Source organism: Hypanus sabinus, chromosome 3, assembly GCF_030144855.1.
Source record: "Hypanus sabinus isolate sHypSab1 chromosome 3, sHypSab1.hap1, whole genome shotgun sequence".
In the NCBI taxonomy this organism is placed as follows: domain Eukaryota; kingdom Metazoa; phylum Chordata; class Chondrichthyes; order Myliobatiformes; family Dasyatidae; genus Hypanus; species Hypanus sabinus.
The window spans coordinates 37,387,246-37,406,609 of NC_082708.1; the positions used below are offsets into that span (position 1 = coordinate 37,387,246).

The 19,364-nt window shown below is 37.4% G+C and overlaps 1 protein-coding gene across 3 annotated transcripts in view; it reads right to left on the reverse strand.

Moving 5' to 3' along the window:
• LOC132391212 (sister chromatid cohesion protein PDS5 homolog B-like) overlaps positions 1-19,364 on the reverse strand; it is a 278,188-nt gene that overhangs the window by 109,499 nt on the left and 149,325 nt on the right. For all 3 annotated transcript variants that reach the window (XR_009511122.1, XM_059964116.1, XM_059964115.1), the window contains 3 exons: positions 17,423-17,568; positions 15,547-15,698; positions 4,212-4,325 (listed from right to left, as the gene is read on the reverse strand). Coding sequence is in view for 2 of the 3 variants with exons in the window: in XM_059964116.1 (XP_059820099.1) it covers positions 4,212-4,325; positions 15,547-15,698; positions 17,423-17,568 (412 nt within the window). In the remaining variant the exon portion in view is untranslated. The remainder of the gene's footprint in view (positions 1-4,211; positions 4,326-15,546; positions 15,699-17,422; positions 17,569-19,364) is intronic.

Here is a 19,364-nt window from a genome sequence, read left to right on the forward strand (position 1 = left end):
ACAGTGTTAAGAATCCTGGCACTAACCCTGCATTGTGCCTTCAAGTTCTACCTTCCAAACTGTATCACTTCACACTTTTCCAGCTTGAAAGCCATGTGACACTTCTGAGCCCAGCTCTGCATCCTATCAATCAATGTTCTGTTGCAACATACAGCAATCTTCTATACTATCCACACCAGCAACCTTCACGTCATCTGCAAACTTAATAACCCACCCTTCAATTTCCTTGGCCAAGTTATTTATAAAAATCAAAGAACAGGATCCAAAAACAGATCCCTGCGGAAGACCACTGTTCATCAAACTCCAGGCAGAATATGCTCTATCTACCACCACCCTCTGCCTTCACTGGGCAAGCTAATTTGAATCCATGTCGCCAAGTTTCCATGGATCTTATACATCATGACTTTCCAAATAAACTTACCACAGGAAACCTTGTCAAATACCTTACTAAAATCCATAAAATGCTCTGCCTTTAATTTGTTTTGTCACTTCCTCAAAAAAAAACAATCAAACTTGCGAGGCACAACTTGTCCCTCACAAAACCATGTTGACTATCCGTAATCAGACTATGCTTCTCCAAATGTCTGTAAATCCTTTCTCCCTCTCTAGTATTTTACACACCACACACAAGACTCATTGGGCTGTAATTCCCACTGTTAATCCTATTACTCTTCTTGAACAAAGGAATAACATTTGCCAGCTTCCAATGTTCTGAAACTGCATCTGTGGCCACCGAAGACACAAAGATCATCCCCAAAGGCACAACAATCTCTTCCTTTGCTTTCCATATAATCTTTGGCATATCCCATCAGGCTTCTGGGACTTAATCTGTACTAACATTTTTCAATAGCACATCACTAGGCTGGGGTCCACTCTCACTACTCTAAGCTAGGCACTAATAGACAAAGGAGGAGAAACCTGACAGAAATCTCAACCTAGCCTCCACCTCTTGAGTCAAAGCCTCTGTTTTGAAATCTGGTGCTTGAACTCCACAAGCAACTTTCTCTGTAATCTCAATCTTCGCAGATCTTACCAGGTCACACTTGCTTTTGAAATCTAGCATTTAAACTCCATAAGTAACTGCAGACTCTTCCATAGCCAGAACATGAAGTGGCCAATGGATGTATGTGTAGGTAGCTTATGAAGTTGTATTCTCCTTCTGCCATTTACGCAGGACTTTTGTGCCTTCAGTGCTTGGCTAGGGTTCTCAGTACCATCTTGAATGTTCCTTACCCACTTCAGGAGGTTATGAAGTAGAGATGCCCTTGAGTTCCTGGAGATATCGTTGAATCCTTTCCTCTGACCAACTAATAGTCTTCTCCCAGACTGAATTTGAAATAAAGTGTTTACCTTGGGAATCTGGGGCCACACATGTACACAACTTTGACCAAAGTGGCTGACCAAGAATAATTAAGGTGTCAGTGCTGGGGATGCTGGCCTGTGACTTTGATTCACGTATCCTTCCAGTTCATTAGAAGAATTTTACAGACACAGCAATAATGCCTCATGATGTCTACATTATATAATCCAGATTTTGAAAACACACAGGATGGGAGGAATTGCTGCGGCCTGGTACTTCATGAGAGTTTTGTGTCAAGTTTGAAGTCTTGATCTTTATGTACCCCCTCCTTTCATGTGCCAAAATCACACATATCTGCCTTCACTGAGAGCTGTGTTTCAAAATACAGGAATTGGTCCATGTCTTCAATTCATTGTCAGTAGGCAGTGTGGCGTAGTTGTGACAGGTTAACAGAGGGTCTTGGTATTGCAGGTATTTAGTACAAGATCCGACATAGTGCATGAGTTGAAAATGTCTTGCAGCAGAACATCTGAGACTTTGTTCCACTTCACATTCAAATCATCAGCTAACTATAGATTCCAAAAAGGTATAATAAAAAGATTCTGCTCAGGAACTTTTCACTATTTGCCAAATTAAACTTTTCTCCCCATTTATTACCATCTTTAGATAGTTATTATGCTACTACAACATGTATACTAAATTTTTGTTCTGTTACTACTATTCCTTAATATAAAGTTGTAGCACTAATGCTACATTAATTATAATTTAAATAAGCAGGCTATATAGCTGAATACCAGAAAATTATGTTTCTAGATTTTTAAACTGCAGTTCAGAATTACACATGCACTGACAATGGCAACTTCCCAGCAATAGTACACAGTACCTGCAAGAACAAATTTTTGGAAATCAAATTTATTCACACACCAAGGAATCGTGAATCCCAAACAACTGTCATCTAAGACTAATTATTAGATAACAGTAATGAAATGTGAGAACCACAAACCTTTATTAATAAAGTTTTGTGCATTTTTTGTCAGTGACAACTATTTTTAATTTTTCAGCAGTGTAATCAATCAAACACTTCTAATATGATAGAAAGTATTTGCCAAATTAATGACTGGCACAGTCCTCCCCAGGTTTTGAAATCCCAACTTATGCACAGTCTGTAGTCTACACTTGTACTTGCCAACGTACAGGATGCCTCATCAGGAGCAGCAAATACAATAAATGAGGCTGGTGAAGGAGCATGTGAATATTTGCTCCATGCTGAAGAGCTGTTTAGATCCCTGGATGGTGGTGAGGCAGGTGTAAGACAACATTCAGCATGGCAGGGAAAGTGACGGATGTTATAGAAGGATTGGTGGGGGAGGAATGAGTGGACTAGAGAGTCAGAGGAAGTGGTTACTTTGGAAGTTAGAAAGGGGTGAAGAGGAAATGTGGCTATTGGTGGGAATCTCGTAGCAGCTGGCAGAACTTGCAGAGGAGGGACAAGTGTAGGCAGGAACAAAGACAGCCCCGTTTATATATCTTGACTAAGAGATAAGGATTAGTGCATGATAGATTTGAGGCTGTGCAGGGGAGCTCTCTAAATGTGATGACATTTGTGACAGTGCAGGAGTAGTGTCTGATGTATATTGATGGGTGGGGGTCATGCTTCAGTGTAGATGTGAGAGTATCCGAGAGCTACTGTCTGGCCCCTGCAAGGTAGAGGTTAGTTTGCCAGACACTGCCCTAGGGGTAAGTGGGTTGGAATGTCGAAGACCTGGTAGGAGTTGGAGACAAGGCAAGGACAGGGATGGGAGAGTGGTGCAGGGCTGGGAGTAGGATATGAGGTCAGAGGGTGGGGGGTGGGGAGAGAGGAAGCCATTGGGTGAATGGTGGCAGGGGAGGAAGAGAAAGACCCACAGCATTGGGAGCTTGGGGCTCGGCAGGAAAGCTTGATGGTACCATTGGAGTTTCTGAAGCCTGAACTTGGGTAGGAGACATTACTGAGAAATATGAACGGTTGAGTTAAACACCCTGGGTTGATTACACATTGTTCTTGGTCAGCCTATGTTTTTATTTAAATATATTGCCAGGTAGCTGTATTTCCAATGTGCAATATGTTTAGATTATAAACTGTTCTTGGGAATGGTACCCTATTGTAACCTGGGGAGATCCTATACATAGAGAAATGGAATTCTTTCTTGCTGGTGGCTTCTCATGAACCTCTACAGAGTCAGGTAAAAAAAACATCAAAATAACAAATCTCAGAATAGCTATCATTTCTGAGCAGTGGTCCATAATTCCCTATGATGATGGAAGTAAAATCACCACAATGTAACAGTTTCATTGTGGATTTTAACACTTTGCTCTGAGTACAGCTGAACAATTCCAACAATTGACATGTCTTGAATAGAATGAAATTTGCAATTTAAATAAAGGAAAATTTTAGATGATGCAGTTGGATGATGTTAGTTCAAGTTTTAGAAAGCTGACAGCATTCATGAATAATTGGTCAAAAAAATTTTATAGCTAAGCTACTTTTATAATTCAGGGTTTTCCAAATTGTTCTGGCAATAGTTATAACAAACTCTATATTATGGCTAAGTGCTTCTGAAGCAGGAAGTTAAATCCATAGGTAAAGGAGCATAGAACTTTTTTTTTACTTCGGTGCTAATTTCCATAGGACAGCTGGAGTGCTATGCTTCAGCAATCCATGCAATGCTTGTTATGAAGGTAAAAACATTATCATACCTGAAGCCATAAGACTGTGTTTAATATGCTTAAACTCTAATTAGTATTATATAATTGCATATTAGTGTAAAGAGAACATTACTCTTGACTAATTTTTCAAGAAAGCAAAGAGACAATAGTGAATAATTCAGAATCATACACTTGGGAATTCAGTTAAAACAATTTTAAAACGTACTTCACAGCATTGGTGTCCAGGGTTGCATAAAGATAATACAAACACTTCATCCTTTCTGTAGTCTCCAAGTTGTGAGGCACCATATACTGTGCAAATATCCGTTCAACAAGTAATCTGTAAGTCAGAATTCAAAAGCATTGGTTTGGTTTTTAAAATATTGCAGTATGCAGCAGCTGCAATACTGTTCAAATATGATATCTTAATGAAAAACTTAACACTTTCAGAGCAGCAATTAATTCTGCAAACTATTTGATGTTGCAAACAACCGCTTATTGACTCCAGTGCACACGAGGTCACTCTTTCAATTCGGGTGTAAATTTATCTGGCTAAGTTTTCTGTAAACCCTTCAAAATTGATTGTATTCACACAAAAATAGGCATTGTGTCTTTTCATTTGTAAGCAAAGGACTGTCACATAATTTTTTTAACCCTTATTGAATACTACAGTGTATAGAGCTGATCAAAAAGATTATATACAGTATAAGCTAATCAAAAGAGCAGTTTATGATAATATGGTGCACGCAGATTACACTGAGCGACATGCACAAAGTGCTGGAGGAACTCACCAATGTCAGGTAGTAACTATGGAGGGGCAATAAACAGGGGTTTTGGGCTTAGACCATTCATCAGGACTGGAAAGGAAGGGGGCAGAAATAGGTGGGAGGAGGGGAAGGAGTACAAGCAAGCAATGATAGGTGATATCAAGTGAAGGGGAAGTTGTTTGGGGAGACGGGACAAAGTAAAAAGCTGGGTGGTAATAGATGGAAAAGATAAAGGGCTGAAGGAGAAGCAAGAATAGGAGAGGACAGTGGACCATAGAAAGGGAAGGGGGTGATGGGCAAATGAGAAAAGGAGGAGAGAAAGGGTTACCAGAATGGGGATAGAAAAAGAGAAGGGGAGAGGAAGGTGTGATGACTGAAAGCTTGGGTAATCAATGTTCATGGTATCAGGTTGGAGACAATCAGACAGAATATGAGGTGTTGTTCCTTCATCCTGAGCTTCGTCTCATTGTGACAGTAGGGGAGACCATGGACACACATGTCAGAATGGGAAGTCAAATTGAAATAGGTACCTACTAAGAGATCCAAATATACTCTCTGATTTGCTTACTGAGCTCCTCCAACATTATGCTTCTGTTGCTCAAGATTTGGAACATCTGCAGAATCTCGTGTGTAATAGATTACACTGAATAGCTAAAACAGACATACATGTTGAAGCAAAGCAGGTCAAGTGCTTTAAACTTCCATCTTCAAAAAGTTTAAAAATCAAATGATTAACTCAGTGTATCAATTACTGGCAAAATTTGGAACCCTATAAAATAGCAGGCTGGAAAATTTCAATGCCAAGCATGTCTTTAAGATTGCAATTTTCCCTCAACTTCCTTTTATTTCTCAATTTTTACAGTGCAAGACATTCTTAAAATCTAGACACTTACAGAGCCATGGAACTAATTCTGACAAATATTAAAAGTAACTTTGTAAAGCTTTAGATAATAAGTTGACCTGTAGATTTAATAAAATTTCTATTAAAATTCTACAATAAAGATGTAAATGAAAAGATAAAAATATAAACTGCAGATTTCTATTAAAATTCTGCAATAGATGTAAATGAAAAGATAAAAATATAATCTACAGATTTTGCAAAATCCCAAATTTGATTTCTGCTTTTTTATATGATCTTGATAAAAATTATTGCAAATAGGTGCTGCACTTTCAATGCAGAAAGAGTTGTTCTTTTGCAGAATCCTTAATTTAGAATGCTACTTCATGGATAGAAAAAGATAGAATAAAATAATACTGAGAAATGAGATAAAAGTTTTACAGATGAGCCGGGTTTCCAAATAGCTTTCCAAAAATGCAGTTCAGCTACTTCAGGAGTCTTGTGTTGAATTCTGATCATCCCATTATAGGAAGGATGTGGAAGTAATGGAGAGGCAACAAAACAGTTTACCAGGATGCTACCTGGATTAGAGAACATGTGCTATAAGGAGAGAATTGACAAATTTAGATTAGTTTCTCTGGAGTGGTGGAGGCTGAGGGGAGACATGGTTATAGTTTATAAGATTATAAGAGATCTAGAGAGGGTAGACAGCTGGGACCATTTTCTTCGGATTGTTTTGTCTACTAGTAGACGAGTATTTAAGATGAGAGGAAGTTCAGAGGAGATGCGTAGGGAAAGCTTTTTGTTTTAAAAGTAGAGTGGTGGGTACCCAGAATGCATTTCAAAGGGTGATAGTGGAGCCAAATATGATGGAACTATTAACTGAGGGATCCAAAAAGGTAAATAGGAGGGCAGGGCAGACTCCACACAGCTTTTATAGATTTATGGAAGTTGTGGAGAAACAGAAAGACAATAATGCTCACAGAAATGTCAGGCTTCAAAAGATAGACAAGTATAAGATTTTATTTTAACCACCAGAGGCTAAGATGGAACAGAGGTTGGTAGCAATTTTTTTTTTAAATCAGGGAAGGGATATGGATGTATAATTTGAGTCAAGGTTAAACAGCGCATCCTATTATGAATGATCTGCTTTAACCCCAAGTCACTGCTTGGGAACCATTTACTGTTCAAGTTAATCAAACCGTTGCTAATCTTCACTTCAACTGTTGTTGTTTGCTATATTTAATTTAACCATTACACTCTTAACTAAGGGAAAGAGGAAACAAATTCTGTATTTCCGCTAACATTTGAAAGAGCATTTCTTAATTTCTCTCCTAAAATAATTTAGTTCTAATTCTGTAGATATAGTCCTACTGCCAGACTTTCCAAAAGGAGAAAGTTATTTTCAAAAAACCTAAAACCATCCCTTAAAAAGGTAAACTCAAGACAACACAAGCTCCCCATAATGCCCTCATCATTCAACCTTCTAAATCCTAAGATTATTTGTGAAGTATGCAGTGTACCAAATTCAAGCACTATAGGGCTTTGATTGAGCCACCCAAAATAATTTGTACTAACATGACCTCGTTTTTTTTTAAAAAAGGGACAATGCAGCTCAAGATCTCCAACTCACTGGAATAAGGGAGTTTTTTCATGGTCCATGGAAAAAAGATTGAATTACCAGGAGTTGTAGAAAACCAAGCTGTAACCACATTAAAACACACAAGAATCTGACAGGGCTTTACAAGGTAGAAGACTTAATCATAGGATAAGGTGGCAGCCACTTAACATTCAACACTCAGAGAGGTGCCATCACACTTCTCAAATTGCTGAAAATGTTTTAAAATTTCTATTCCAGATCACTATAGCTTTTAAGTTTCCATACTCATAATAGGCAAAGGCAGACTATGGGAATGGCACGGTGGCATAGCTAGTAGAGTTACTGCCATAGTGACTGGGTTCAATCCTGGCCTCTGGTGCTGCCTGAGTGAACATACCCAGCTTTTCCTGCAACTGCATAGGTTTCCTCCAGATGCTCTAGTTTCTTCTCATGAATAGAACATGGGCAGGTTTGTAAGCTAATTGCAAATGTAAATTGCCCTTGGTGTGCAAGTTTGTGGTAGATGATGTGGGGAGTTGAGGGAAGTACAGAGAATACAATGATTGGCATAAGATTGGTGGAATTACATCATCTTGCAGAACAGAGTCGTTATTGAAGTAGTAAAATGGATTCAACAGTGGCTGGATGGGAGATGCCAGAGAGCAGTGGGGCGTAACTGTTTGTCAGGTTGGAGGCTGGCGACCAGTGGTGTGCCTCAGGGATCTGTACTGGGTCCAATGTTGTTTGTCATATACATTAATGATCTGGATGATGGGGTGGTAAATTCAATTAGCAAGTATGCAGATGATACTAAGATAGGTGGCGTTGTGGATAATGAAGTAGGTTTTCAAAGCTTGCAGAGAGATTTAGGCCAGTTAGAAGACTGGGCTGAAAAATGGCAGATGGAGTTTAATGCTGATTAAGTGTGAGGTACTACATTTTGGTAGGACTAATCAAAATAGGACATACATGGTAAATGGTAGGGCATTGAGGAATGCAGTAGAACAGAATGATCTAGGAATGATGGTGCACAGTTCCTTGAAGGTGGAATCTCATGTGGATAGGGTGGTGAAGAAAGCTTTTGGTATGCGGGCCTTTAAAATCAGAGCATTGATTATAGGAGTTGGGACGTAATGTTAAAATTGTACAAGGCATTGGTGAGGCCAAATTTGGAGTATTGTGTACAGTTCTGGTCAACAAATTATAGGAAAGATATCAACAAAATAGAGAAGAGTACAGAGGAGATTTACTAGAACTTACCTGGGTTTCAGCACCTAAGTCACAGAGAAAGGTTGAATAAATTAGGTCTTTATTCTTTGGAGTGTAGAAGGTTGAAGGGGGACTTGATCGAGGTATTTAAAATTATGAGGGGAATAGATAAGAGTTGACGTGGATAGGCTTCTTCCATTGAGAGTAGGTGAGATTCAAAGAGGACATGAGTTGAGAGTTAGGAGACAAAAGTTTAGGGGTAACACGAGAAGGAACTTCTTTACTCAGAGAGTGGTAGCTGTGTGGAACGAGCTTCCAGTAGAAGTGGTAGAGGCAGGCTTGATATTATCATTTTTAAAAATTGGATAGGTATATGGATATGAAAGGAATGAAGGGTTATGGGCTGAGTGCAGGTCGGTGGAACCAGGTGAGAGTAAGCGTTCGGCATGGACTAGAAGGGCCGAGATGGCCTGTTTCTGTGCTGTAACTGTTATATGGTTATATGATGAACTGAAAAGCCTGTTCCCGTGCTCTATAAGATTTTGAATAACAGGGGAGTTAAGTTTATTTGAGGTTAGTTAGGAATAAGATCAGATGAACCATGATCTTACTAAACAGTGAAGTAGACTCAAATGGCTAAATATGAGTCAATGCTGCTCCAATTTCTTATATTGTATTTATTATGAGGAACCATACTGAAAAATCACTTGTAAAAATGACTAGGTTTGAACAAATTCCTTTCATATTCCCACATTCCAGTCATAGCGCTTTTACAGCCAAAATTCTAAGAGGCTTTTGACTTTCATTTTTGAAAGTCAATATGAATGACCTTTTAGTGATGTGAGGATGTAGACATTCAAAATAACTGTTGTTTCTCACCTTTCAGAACTAGAATCAGGTTTAATATCACTGGCACATGTTGTTTAGTTTGAAATTTGTTGTTTTCTGGCAGTGGTACCCACAAATGAAATGCTGATAGAACTGGTGGAAAGGAAGCTAATTCTACATCAGCCTTGATGTTCCCTGGATATTAACCAAGCAATCTGACAATGTAAAGGCAGCCCTTAAAACAGGTTGGCATTAACAATTATAATGTAGAATTTCAAATATGACTTGTTTAAAAGTAAATTTTAGAAAGATAGTCACCTTAAATGGAATGCATGATATTTAGGAAAAGAGGGCAAGTTGGGATGGGAGGTGGTGAATTTGAAGAAAGGTCTAAGTAATTTAGAGGTAACAACAACATGTGACATCCATATACTGTATTTGTGGCCAAGTTTGGGGACGATATGAAGATAGGTGGAGGGGTATATAGGGTTGATGAAGGAGGGAACATACAGAAAGACTTAGACAGATTAAGAGAATGGGCAGAGGAGTGACAGATGAAATATACTGTAGGGAAGTACATGGTTTTGCACATTGGTAGAAGGAAAAAAAGCATACAGTCGGCCCTCCTTACCCGCAGGGGATTGGTTCCTGGACCCCTCGCGGATACCAAAATTCGCAGATGCTCAAGTCCCTTATTCAACCTGTCTCAATCTGGTGGATCTTAGGACCCAGCTGAACCCCAGACCTTATTTAACCTGTCTCAGTGCGGTGGATATTTGGACCCAGTGCCAGAGCTCTGAATGCGCAGTGTTCTGTTAACGAAAATAATCAAGATCACGATTGAAAATAAAGTGGAAATAATAAAGCGATTGGGAAGAGGTGAAACGCCATCGGTCATTGGAAAAGCATTAGGCTACGTTGGTCAATGATTGGAACTATTTTAAAGGATAAAGTGAAAAAGGTTCTGCCCCGATGAAAGCTATAATTATTACTAAACAATGCAGTGGTTTAATTATTGGGTTTTGGGTTATCAACCCGGCATGGTGGAGAGCGCACTAGGGAGCAATCTGTCACTAGATCGAACTCGGGAACTTCCCAGGCCCGGCACTGAAACATACATTCTTAAGTGTTTTATATGCATAATAAGGTAAAATATATACTATATACTAAGACAAACATTTGACTAACTGGCGCTAAATAATACTGGATGCACCTGTTCCAACTTACTTAGTAAGAGAACTTCCTCCGATTTTTCCCATCCCGATGCACGATAACCCACTTACATCCTCCCGTAGACTTTAAATCATCTCTAGATTATTTATAATAACTAATACAATGTAAATACTATGTAAAATGGTTGTTATACTGCATTGTTTAGGGAATAATGACAAGAAAAAAGTCTGTACAGGCTCGAACAACAAATGCTGGAAGAGCACTTCTGGGTTTTCGTGATTCGTGGTTGGTTAAATTCCCGCATGCAGAATCTGCAGATAAGGAGGGCCAACTGTACACTATTTTCTAAATGAGGAGAAAATGTGGAGATATTAGTAGTGACCTTTTAAAAAGAAATTTGCAGAGGACTTGATAATTGCAAATGTTACTCTACTCTTTATGATGGAAGGAAGGCAAAGAAAGGAAATTACAGGCCAGTTAGCCTGACTTCTGTGATTGGGAAGATGTTGAAATCCATTATTGAGGATGAGGCTTCAGGGTACTTAGAGGCACATGATAAAATAGACCAAAGTCAGCATGGTTTCCTTAAGGGGAAATCTTGTCTGACAATTATGTTGGAATTCTTTTAAGAGATAACAGGCAGGATAGACAAAGGAGTCAGTGGATGTAGTTTACATCATTTTCAGAAGGCCTTTGACAAGATGCGGCACATGAGGCAGCCAAAAAAGTGCCCATGGTATTACAGGAAAGACACTAGCATGGATAAAAGATTAGCTAGCTGTCAGCAGGCAAAGGGGGCAAATCAAGGCAGCCTTTTCCAGTTGGTTGCCAATGAATAGTGGCATTCCACAGGAGTCAGTGTTAGAACCAGTTCTCTTCATGTTATACGTCAATGATTGTGATGACAGAACTAATGGGTTTGCGGCCAAGTTTGCAGACAATGTACGAAAATAGGTGGAGGGGCAGGCAGTGTTGAGGAAGCAGGAAGTCTACAGTTGCACTTAGACAGACAAGGAGAGTGGGCAAAGAAGAGGCAGAGGGAATACATGTTATGAAATGTATGGTCATAGACAGAATTGGTAGACAGAATAAAGGCATAGTCTATTTTCTAAATGGGGAGAAAGTTCAGAAATCATAGGTGCAAAGGTGCATAGGTGCAGGATTCCCTAAAAGTTAACTTGCAAGTTGAGTCAATAGTAAGGAAGGCAAATACAATGTTGCATTTATTTCTAGAGGACTAGAATATAATGCTGAGGCTTTATAAGTCTTTATATTGGTCAGACTACAATGTGAGCAGTATTGGGGCCCTAATCTTAGAAAAGATGTGCTGGCATTGGAGAGGGACCAGAGGAAATCACAAGAATGATCCCAATAATGAAAGGGTTAACATGAGGCACATTCAATGGCTCTGGGCTGGAGTTTAGAAGAATGGGGGTGGGATGGGGGATTGTATTGAAACCTATCAAAATCTGAAAGGCCTAAATAAAGTGGATGTGGAGAGGATGCTTCTTATAGTGGGGGAGTCTAGGACCAGAGTAAACAGCCTCAGAATAGAGGGACATCCAGTTAGAAGAGAGATAAAAGATAAATTTCTTTAGCCTGAGGGTGGTGAATCAGTGGAATTTATGACTGTACAGGCCAAGTCATTTGGCATATTTAAAGTAGAGGTTGATAGGCTGTTGATTAGTCAGGGCGTGAAGGGTTATGGGGAGAAGACAGGAGAATGTGTTGAAGGGGATAATAGTCAGCTATAATGGAATAATGGAGCAGACTCAATGGTTTGAATGAACTAATTCTGCTCCTATATCTTATGGTCTATATATTAGTTTTACAATATGAAAAACTCCATTGATGTGTCAAACTTCCATGAAAAGTCTGCTTAATCCATCATACTAAGTTCTGGCAAGTGCTCATATTTCAACCATTGGTTATTTCTTTGGAGGAAAGAGCAGTAAGTATTTTAAATGAAATGGTAAATGTGATTTAGAATTATTTGCAACAATAAGAGTTGGGTGGTCAGAAATCAGCAAAAAGGAGATTTAATAAACTATGTTGCTGGCATTGACAACAAAAAAAAATTGAGGATGGTAGTATACAGAGAAACAAGTGGGAAATGAAGGAGCACACAATGTATAAGACTATGAATGTGAAGTTACAGAGGTAGTGAACACAGAAAAGGGGACAAAGGAAAAAGACGTTCATTACAAAGAATAAGAATTTATATTATATCCCCAGCACAGTCCTGGAACAATGTCATTAAGAACTTCATGTGATCTGCTATTGGACTGTTAAGCTGGTTATGATTAGGCACACTCAAGCTTTCAGGCATATTTATTCTCTGTCAGGAATAAATTGCTATTGTTAAATTTAGCAGCACCTCAGCTTTATCCCAAAGATTCTAAAATTGCACTAGTAATATTCTTGGACAGCTGAGAACTCAGTAAGATGTAAAGATCTTGTCAGAATCTCTGGTAAATTAATCTAACTTGTTTGCACAGAATACAAAACAAAATATTTAAAGCCGTGATAGAGATACAGTTCTGTGCAAAAGTCTTAGGCACATATATATAGCGCAGGTGCCTAAGACTTTTGCAAGTACAGTAGGCTATTTTTTGTATCATTTCCTGGGTTAATTTTGATTTGATTTGAAGCACATGGTGGAAAGATCTACACTATCTTCTCTTTATTTGCCCATGAAACAGCAATATCTGTGAGTCTTAAGTTTTTGCTAATACTGGTAAACATTTAGTACATATAATACTGTGCAAAAGTCTTAGGAACACTAGCTAAGACTTCTGCACAGTACTGCATGATCAATCACACACTTGACCTGTACATGAAAAGGAAGAAGAAAAGTATCAGGAGCAATGTTGTAATAGAATAACTTTACGGTTAAACTGTTATTCACAAATACATAACAAATGAAGGCTAGCCTAGTGGGGAATAAGTATGACAGGATAATAACACTAACAGGCAGCAAAACAGTGACAGTCACTAAATTACAAAAGCTAATGAAGTCATCAGTCAATCTCTCTTAGTTGAATAGTTTGTCCAAGTCTTAGCATATAATTTTTCAGGGAACATAAGGATATTAATAAAGAATGTTGATCTATTACTAGCTAGGGGATTTGTTCAATCTGCATTTATGACAACAACAATTTGTTGAGATTTACTATCAATTATTTAAATTGAAAACGCCATTCATCTTAGTGACAAAGGAAAGAATATTAAGTCCATGAGCTAAGTAAAATTTACAATTAATTCTACTCAGTGACTAGCCTCCAAGCCAGAAGAGACCTGTACTACAAATATCAACCATCTGCTAGGGCAGTGTAAGAAGACTGATGTGAAATGTTCCATCCTGACATGGAAGACAAACAGTAAAATGTATCTTCTTAAAATACACAATTAATTCAATAGGAGGGACAGAAAATTTCTTTAAGAGTAGAAATTATGAAGTCCAGAAAATTGCAATTCAAAGTATATTAAATTACTTTTGTCAGTGAGTATATTTTGACACTAAAAGTAAACACATCCATGGCTATAAAAAACAAATATTATTGCAAGAGTAAACATTCTTTTCTGGGGTGATGACAGCAATTTTTATGAATTATACAAATTACACCCAATATACAAGCTTGTTGAGTAGATGTTCCAAAGATAAAAGAAACAAGCCAAAGTCTGGAAATATTCCTTGTGGTCTTAAAATGACCTATCAAAATATTGTTTTTAATCTACTTTTTGGAGGGAGTTATAAGTGGGCATGTAGTAGCAACTAATATTGGGAAAGCCTTTTCAGAAAGTCCTCAGGATTGAGTACTTGTTTCCACTCAAGTTGGGTACCAAAGGGATCAGAATTGTATACTCTGTGCACATGGGTCAGGAGGTGCTCAACTAATGGGTGGGTATTTTGGGAGGTGAGGTGTTCCTCCCACCATTTACATCAGGCTTTGGTACAATCCCAACAAACAGATTAACTAAAGGGCTAGGAACTTCTGCAATCTATTGGGATTTTAGAATTTTTGACAAGGAGGCTTTGAAAAAAACTTGAATCTACTCCTCTATCCATCTGTGTTTGCTCTGGGAGTCTGCTGTCTGATATGCCAGTCCATCAAAGTCCACTAAGTCTACAATTACACATGGAACAGTAACCAGCAAGGTATAAATTTGATAATGGCTAAACTGGCTAACAATTGTGATCAATATATCTTAAATAAATTTACTACTTTATGAATAGCAATCCACAAACCACAGCCTTCTTCTACACACTAGGCATTTAATATAGTGCCAGTATGCTGCGGTTATGAAACTAACCCTAAGAGGCACAATCATAAATAAATACTCTTCACTTCCTTCATTTTCTATCACCACAGTAAAGGAACAAAGCTTAAAAATAAAACACTAAAGTTCACTAAATGAAAGGCAGAACTATCACAAATAAAATGCATATACACGCCAAGGAAAAAGATTCAGGGCAAAAAAAAAAATCAAGGTATTGGCACTAAGATTACTTCACAATGTAACTTGGTCCAAAGTCAATCTCCTGTTTAAATATCAGCAGAGTTGGAAGTTTCATCTTCTCAGAGCCAAATTCTCATGTCTACAAATCGCCAAGGATATTACCCAAGATCACATCTCCTTTGAAAAACTACCACAGAGCAAAAAACTGTTCAGCACTTTACCATTATATTTTAAATATGGTAAATTTCAGGAATTAAATGAAAGACTAAATAAGTCAAGATAACATAGTATTTAGATACAGAAAAGGTTAACCATGTTTCATTAGAACTGGAAGATGTTATAATTGGACAAAGCCACAGAAAATAAGTAAGAAATAAATAAGAAGTCTGTGATATATTACCAGGATTTCTCATTTCAGTTTTGCAAAATTTGCTGTAACTCAATGGTATAAATTTGAATATCCTCCTGCAACAGTCAAATCACGATGTAAAAGATCTATAGCATCACCAATTATTTATCTTAACATGGAAAGAAATTGATTTAAATCATAATGTGAATGTTTGAACAAGCATAATGCAGGCATTTTAAATTTGTAAAACAGGTACAATCATAACTTTAGTTTCTTTGATAGTTAGAATTGCCACAATCACCTGCATTACATTTATTTCCAAAAGTTACCACATACTTGTCATCAATGCTGTTCTGATAGTATATATGCAGAAGTTTGTCCTTAATCCATGAAATCTGTTTGGCAGCTTCTTTTCCTGCCTCAGCTTGTAGACAATACTTTTTATAGATCTGTGCCAGACCCATCATAGCTTCTCTTCTCACTCTCCACTGGGAAGGAAAAACAAGTATTACTTACTTACTTAAATCATTGGATACATAATATTTTTTATTTCTACACAATTGAAAATAATGAAACAAGCACAAATGTTTTTATTCTATTTAAAATAAGGGCTCCCAACCTGGGGTTAACTGATCCCTCTGTTAATGGTAGGGATCCATGATATAAAAAGGTCGAGAACCACTGATTTAAATGATCGTGTGTGCGTAAGTCTGTCTGTGTGCCCGTGTCTGCGTTCATGTCTATGTCTGTGTACGTGTCTATGTTGGTGTCTGCATGTGTGCCCATCTGTCTGTGTGGTCATAGCATGCAATTCTACAGAAAAACAGAGCAAAAATATAATTGCAAGTCTCCACAATTGGCCACTGCAATAAAATGCAATGAATAATTAGATAAATTTATGAATAGTATCCTGTCTGAGCCTTATTTTTAAAAAACTTTAACTTATATAGTGATTATTACAATATATACAAGCACTCACTTCAATTGTTAGGTTATGCTATAAAAACATAAGACTGAAATAACTTTCCAGACACCTGTATGCAGATGCAAGCCCAGAAAGTCAGCTAAAATGTGACAGGCTGTGGATGCGATAAGAAATTTTCCCAATAGGCAACTTTCTGAAGGGTCATATAAGCAATAATATAGATGTATTGATCTCTAAGAGGATCACAAACTTTTTGTTGGGTTTGGAGGCATGTGTGCTTCAATGATCCGGAGAGATGAAGATCATCCTCTGGTACTCCAAGTTCAGGGGTTCAGCTCAGGACTAACAACTCTGACTGGTAAAACAAAATTGGTGCAGAAACAACAGTAAAGAATCCTTCTACATCTGAGTGCAATTGTATTCCTCAGTATCCATTTGGGACTCATGTGACTGACAGTGGTGAAAACTGAGAGGAAGCAAGTGACATGAAGGAAGCCCTGTACACTGCCAGAGATGCAGGATCTTCACTGCAACCCTAATGAGCAGTAAGATATATTGACAAAAGCCTTCAGCCCATGCTGACCATAATTCATTTACACTAATTCTACATTTATTCCATTTATTAATATTCACTCCACTTTCTAGTTAACCCCTTCAGAATCTATTACTGATGAGGGCAATTTACAGTGGCCAATCAACCAACCAAACCGTATGTCTATAGGAGCTAACTCATGAGATCGCAGGGAGAATTTGTAAACTCCATTGACAGTACCCAAGGTCAGGACTTATCCTGGATCTCCTGTGATGCCCTAAGTAGGAAGAAAATTGAGGCAGAGTATTCAGCTATCTCATAAGTACATACTGGCTTCTTTATCATTCAGTACAACTGCCGATATAGCTGACAATTAAGGAAATCTGTATTCCCATCTTGTTCTAGTTTCTTAATAGGGTATTTTAAAAAAACATACAAGTTTCTCAAAAAAAATCTGCTAACCAATCAATGACAAGTAGTATTTTTTCTAGGTCCTGTTCACTGCACGATAATTTTCGAGTGGCATTTCAAAAAGTTTAAACTCTGAACCCAGTCATTCCCAAAATTAAGAAAGTAAGACAGTAATGAACAAGAGAAAAAAAGGAAAACTAACTCTATTCAAAACTATAAACATCATGGAGAGTAATAATATGAAGGTTTGGGGTCAGTGAATAATTAGTGATGTAATCCCCACCAAAAAGTTAACGTAAGCAGTAAAGAATAGCATTTGAAAGATAAAACTCAAATTTTCTCACCCGTTTGTCTAAAGTCCTCTCTCTTACAAAGTTTAGCAGCTGATCATTAACAAGTGAGAGGTCCTTCTTTGCAGCTGTTACAATTGATACAATGACATCATGTCTTATCGCTTCTTCAGGATCATGCGATCTGACTTTGAGAAACTCTGTAATAAACGATTGTCATATTTTTACAGCTCAGTTCAGTACACAAAATGCCAAACAGCAGTTTTCAGTTTTAAGTCACTAACTACCTTCAATTATCTTCCAAAATTGAATAAACTGCTATATCCACATTCAGGTAAAGGCAACTTGAAATCTCATTACTGCTTCTGTTTTAAATTACTCAGGAGACATTAGTTGTAACAACCCTTTATTAAAACCCAAACCTATGGAAGTGTACTAAAATTCCTGTGAATTATCATTCACTATATTTAGAGATACCCAAATTTAACCTTTATTCTTTGTTTACAGTAACCAAAAATAGGATCATTTTACAGACAAGCTGAAATGTTCATAATTATGGATTGATGAAAATCATCTGAAAGAGAGACTGGCTGTATAATTGCAATCCTCATAAAAGGATAAATAAACTTAAGGCTTCAAAAACTTCTTGTTCTCTCACGGTTTGAGATCACACATACTTTGGACTACAGAAGTAAAATGCATTCAACCCAGTAACTGCTGGTAATACACTAATATATTTTACACTAAATTCTTATTAGCAGCTTAAAACATTAAAACCTTAAAACACAAGCAATGTGCAATTAGCAACTGAAATAAACAGAAAAGCTGATTTGGATTAATTTACTGTATTGTAATATTTGGATGATTCTACATGTCAGACTGAAATCATATAATAAACTTGGAATGAATTTGCATGCTTTGCTTTTCATCAGGTAGTCATGTCAAACCAACACTTCAGTTTCAATAGTGCCAAATTACTTCAATCTACTAATATAAAATTATGAGCAATATATCAAATGCACGCCATTGCTGGTTTAAAAAACACATACCGTATGGGCATCTGCTAACAAACAAGAGATCCTATAATATTATCAAATTCAAAAGTCTGACTTGTAATCATCCCTAAATAGCAGAAATGGTACCTCTCTGCCAATACTTTTAGTAATTGTTCTTACTTCTCAAACTTACACATTTTTATAATATTCATTACAATACCATGGAGGTGTGGTTACCATATCATGTGACTTCTTTGTGGGGAAAAAAAAATCGACTTGGGGATATTTAACTCATTTGTAATCGGAGGATGGCCTGCATATTAATTACACCTACAAGATTAATTTGATAGCTTTCTAAAATATATTTGGAAACAGATTTATGGAGTTCAGCTCAATCTAACTGCCTTTGGCCATCAATTCCAAAACATCACTGCAATGCTATATCAGTCATTCTGATTAGGAAAATCAAATCCATAATCAACAAAACGGGAATTCCTAAGCTGGAAATTTTGTAGTTATTACTTACATTTTTTAATGATTTTACTTTATTTTAATCAGTTTCACTTGTTAAATGTTTTTTTTAAACTTTGAGAATTACTGAAATCAAGTTTGATGGTTTTAAGTTATTTCTTCACATCACACACTGAAAAGCTTTATTAAACCAGGGTAACTTAGAAAGAGGTAAAGTTCCATCTAAGTTTCTTGTCAAGGACTAACAGCATATTTTGAGGTGGGAAATTCAATAAAAGGTCAGCCAAGGCCTTACTATAACTTGTCACCTGTTTGTGCAACGCTGAGTCCCAGGTGACAGGGACCTATGCACTTTTACCAATTTAATGCAAAAGAGGAAGAGTACACTGTAGGGGGTGAGAGGGAGCAACATCCAGCTTGATTTGGTCATTTAAATAATACAATGCAACCACATGGATGAAGTGTGCAAATAGGAAAAACATGAGGCAAATCACTGTGATGACTGCCAGCATGGACTGAGAACTTAAATT